At 52.5% G+C, this 2399-nt stretch overlaps 1 protein-coding gene across 2 annotated transcripts in view; it reads right to left on the bottom strand.

Moving 5' to 3' along the window:
• Nucleotides 1-573, bottom strand: part of TNFRSF21 (tumor necrosis factor receptor superfamily member 21) — a 37607-nt gene extending 37034 nt beyond the window's left edge. The window contains exon 1 of one of the 2 annotated variants that reach the window (XM_014958212.1): nt 529-573. In XM_014958212.1, the coding sequence (XP_014813698.1) occupies nt 529-567 (39 nt within the window). In that variant the 5' untranslated portion in view covers nt 568-573. Of the gene's footprint in view, nt 1-297; nt 322-528 lie in introns of those variants that run through there. The other variant, XM_014958213.1, reaches the window with a different exon arrangement.
• Nucleotides 574-2399: the final 1826 nt, after the last annotated feature.

Raw genomic sequence — 2399 nt, forward strand, 5'->3', positions numbered from 1 at the left:
GCTCTTCCCGAGCTGTGGTACAGTCACAGATGGGGTTGGGTTGGAAGAGACCTCCAAAGGCCACCTAGTGCGACCCCACCTGCCACAGACACCTTCAACTAGACCCTGTGGCCCAGAGCCCCCCGTCCAACCTGGCCTTGAATGTCGCCAGGGATGGGGTATCTCCCACTTCTCTGGGCAACCTGCACCAGTGTCCCACCACCCTCACAGCAAAGAATTTCTTCCTGGTATCTACTCTAAATCTGCCCTTTTTCAGTTTAAAGCCATCACCCCTTGTCCTATCGTAACAGGCCCTACCAAAAAGTCCGTCGCCATCTTACAAGCCCCCTTTAAGTACTAAAAGGCCACAATAAGGTCTCCTCAGAGCCTTCTCTTCTCCAGGCTGAACAACCCCAACTCCCTCAGCCTGTTCTGCTCCAGCCCTCAGATCCTTTCCGTGGCCTCCTCTGGACCCGTTCCAACAGGTCCATGTCCTTCTTATGCTGGGGGCTCCAGAGCTGGATGCAGGACTCCCAACTGGGGCCTCACCAGAGCGGAGCAGAGGAGCAGAATCCCCATGTAGCACATTCCCCGTGATGCTGGGACACGTCAGGGAGTGGACACGTCCTTCCATGAATGGGGATTAGCTGGAAGCTGAGTGTGGCCACAGCGCAAGGCTGTGCCCGCACAGATCATCCTGCAGCATCTGAACGGGGTGGGCAGAGCAGGGTGCTGGTCACAGTGTCCATCGATGGCCATGGCAAGTGATGGAAACAGGTCCAGGTCTATCCAGGGATCCAGGAGGAGCAGGACAGGGGACAAGAGACAGCACTGGGAAGGCTGCAACATGAGTCCAAGGTCCTTCCAGGAGACAGAGATGAGGCTTTAGGGTGGATTCAAGGTCCGACCAGAAGACCAGGCAGGGCTGATTGGGGCCTTCAAGGTTTGTGAGTGCTCTCAGGGCACACAGCCCCTCTGGGTGCCCCAAATTATATGACTTATCTCTACATTGCTGGTTGCCCATTGAGGAAAACATTCAAACACCTGATTTCCAGAGCCTGCAGAAATCCCATTGACCAACAGTCACCTTCTGGAAGCATCCTGATGGCAGCTGAAACAAGAGGGGGTTTCATTCAGTGCCACGCCAAAGAGAACAGCACAGAAATTCCAAAAAAATAAAAAGAAAAAAGAAAAAAAAGCAGAGTTTTTGCTCTACCAGAGGACCATGAGCTTCATCCAACCCCTTCTGAAGCCCACAAGAAGCCTCCTCCTGATTTTAGAGAGGTTTGAATCCAGCTAAAAGGCTCCTTTCCCAGCCAAGGTGGACTTTTTCTTCCCATACTTTCTCCCTATCTAATCCTGGAAGAGAGCAACGACCTTCGGGAGCCTGGGAATGAGCCTGGAGAAGAGCTTCCCTCCCCAAGCCAGGGTGGCAGTGGCAGGGCTGCTGTTCCCAGGAGGGGACAAGACAGACCGTGTCACATGTGCAGGGAGAGGACCTTCCTCCACAGCTGGCCGTGCTGCTCTTCATGTGCTCCGGAGCCCTGCTTTGGGCTTTGCCTTCCCTTGGGGCCACCAAACCTGGGAACAACGTGCTCTTCCCAGGAGGTCAAGGAAGGGAGAGCCTCATCCCAAATAGAGATCATGAAGCAAAGCAGGACCCAGCAAGGCTTCCCAGAAAGAAACCTGGGATGTCCATCGTGGCTTTTAATTCAAAATAAATTGGGCAAATACCAGGCCATGACACAACTGTGTTAACACCAGTCTTGTGGATGATGGAAGGGATTTTAAGTTCAAAAATGTGTCGCTTTCTGATGAAATACAGGGCAGAACTTGCTCTGCTGGAGCAGAACTAACCGGGCTGGTTGTGTCCGGGCAAGAAGGTTTGAAACCCCCTGGCAGTGCCGACCCACGCTGGATCCACCAGCAGCGTGAAAGGCAGTGTTCAGATTGTATTAGGGAAAGGCAGAAAAATAATCATCCGGAGGACGGAGTGACTCAGGGGGCTGGCAATAAGATGGATCATGTTACTGCCGTGGAATGGATTCCAATTAGTTACATCCGCTTTTAATTATTATTATTATTTATACAGAACCTAAAGGCAGTCCGCAGATTATCCAAAAATGCACAGGCTGATCTGTAAATCCCCCATCACTTCCCCCCGCCCTCGCAGCCCTGGTAGTGACAAACACCAGTCATGCTGCCCGAGACTGGTTCATACTGGCTGCCACATAAATTGCTTATTAGCGTCCAACTTGCTGCATCTCTGCTTTTCTCACTCTTCAGAAGGGAAATGGGGAAGCGGGTGACTGAGGTCTGTGTTTCATATTAAGTGATTTTGGTGGCAGCAGCAGCAGCTCGAGAAGTTCCTCCTGGCCCCCCCTGCATTCGGTTCCTTTTTCCCCCTCGTGCCACCCTGT

The sequence above is a fragment of the Calidris pugnax genome, unplaced genomic scaffold (genome assembly GCF_001431845.1).
Source record: "Calidris pugnax isolate Ruff unplaced genomic scaffold, ASM143184v1 scaffold276, whole genome shotgun sequence".
NCBI lineage: Eukaryota > Metazoa > Chordata > Aves > Charadriiformes > Scolopacidae > Calidris > Calidris pugnax.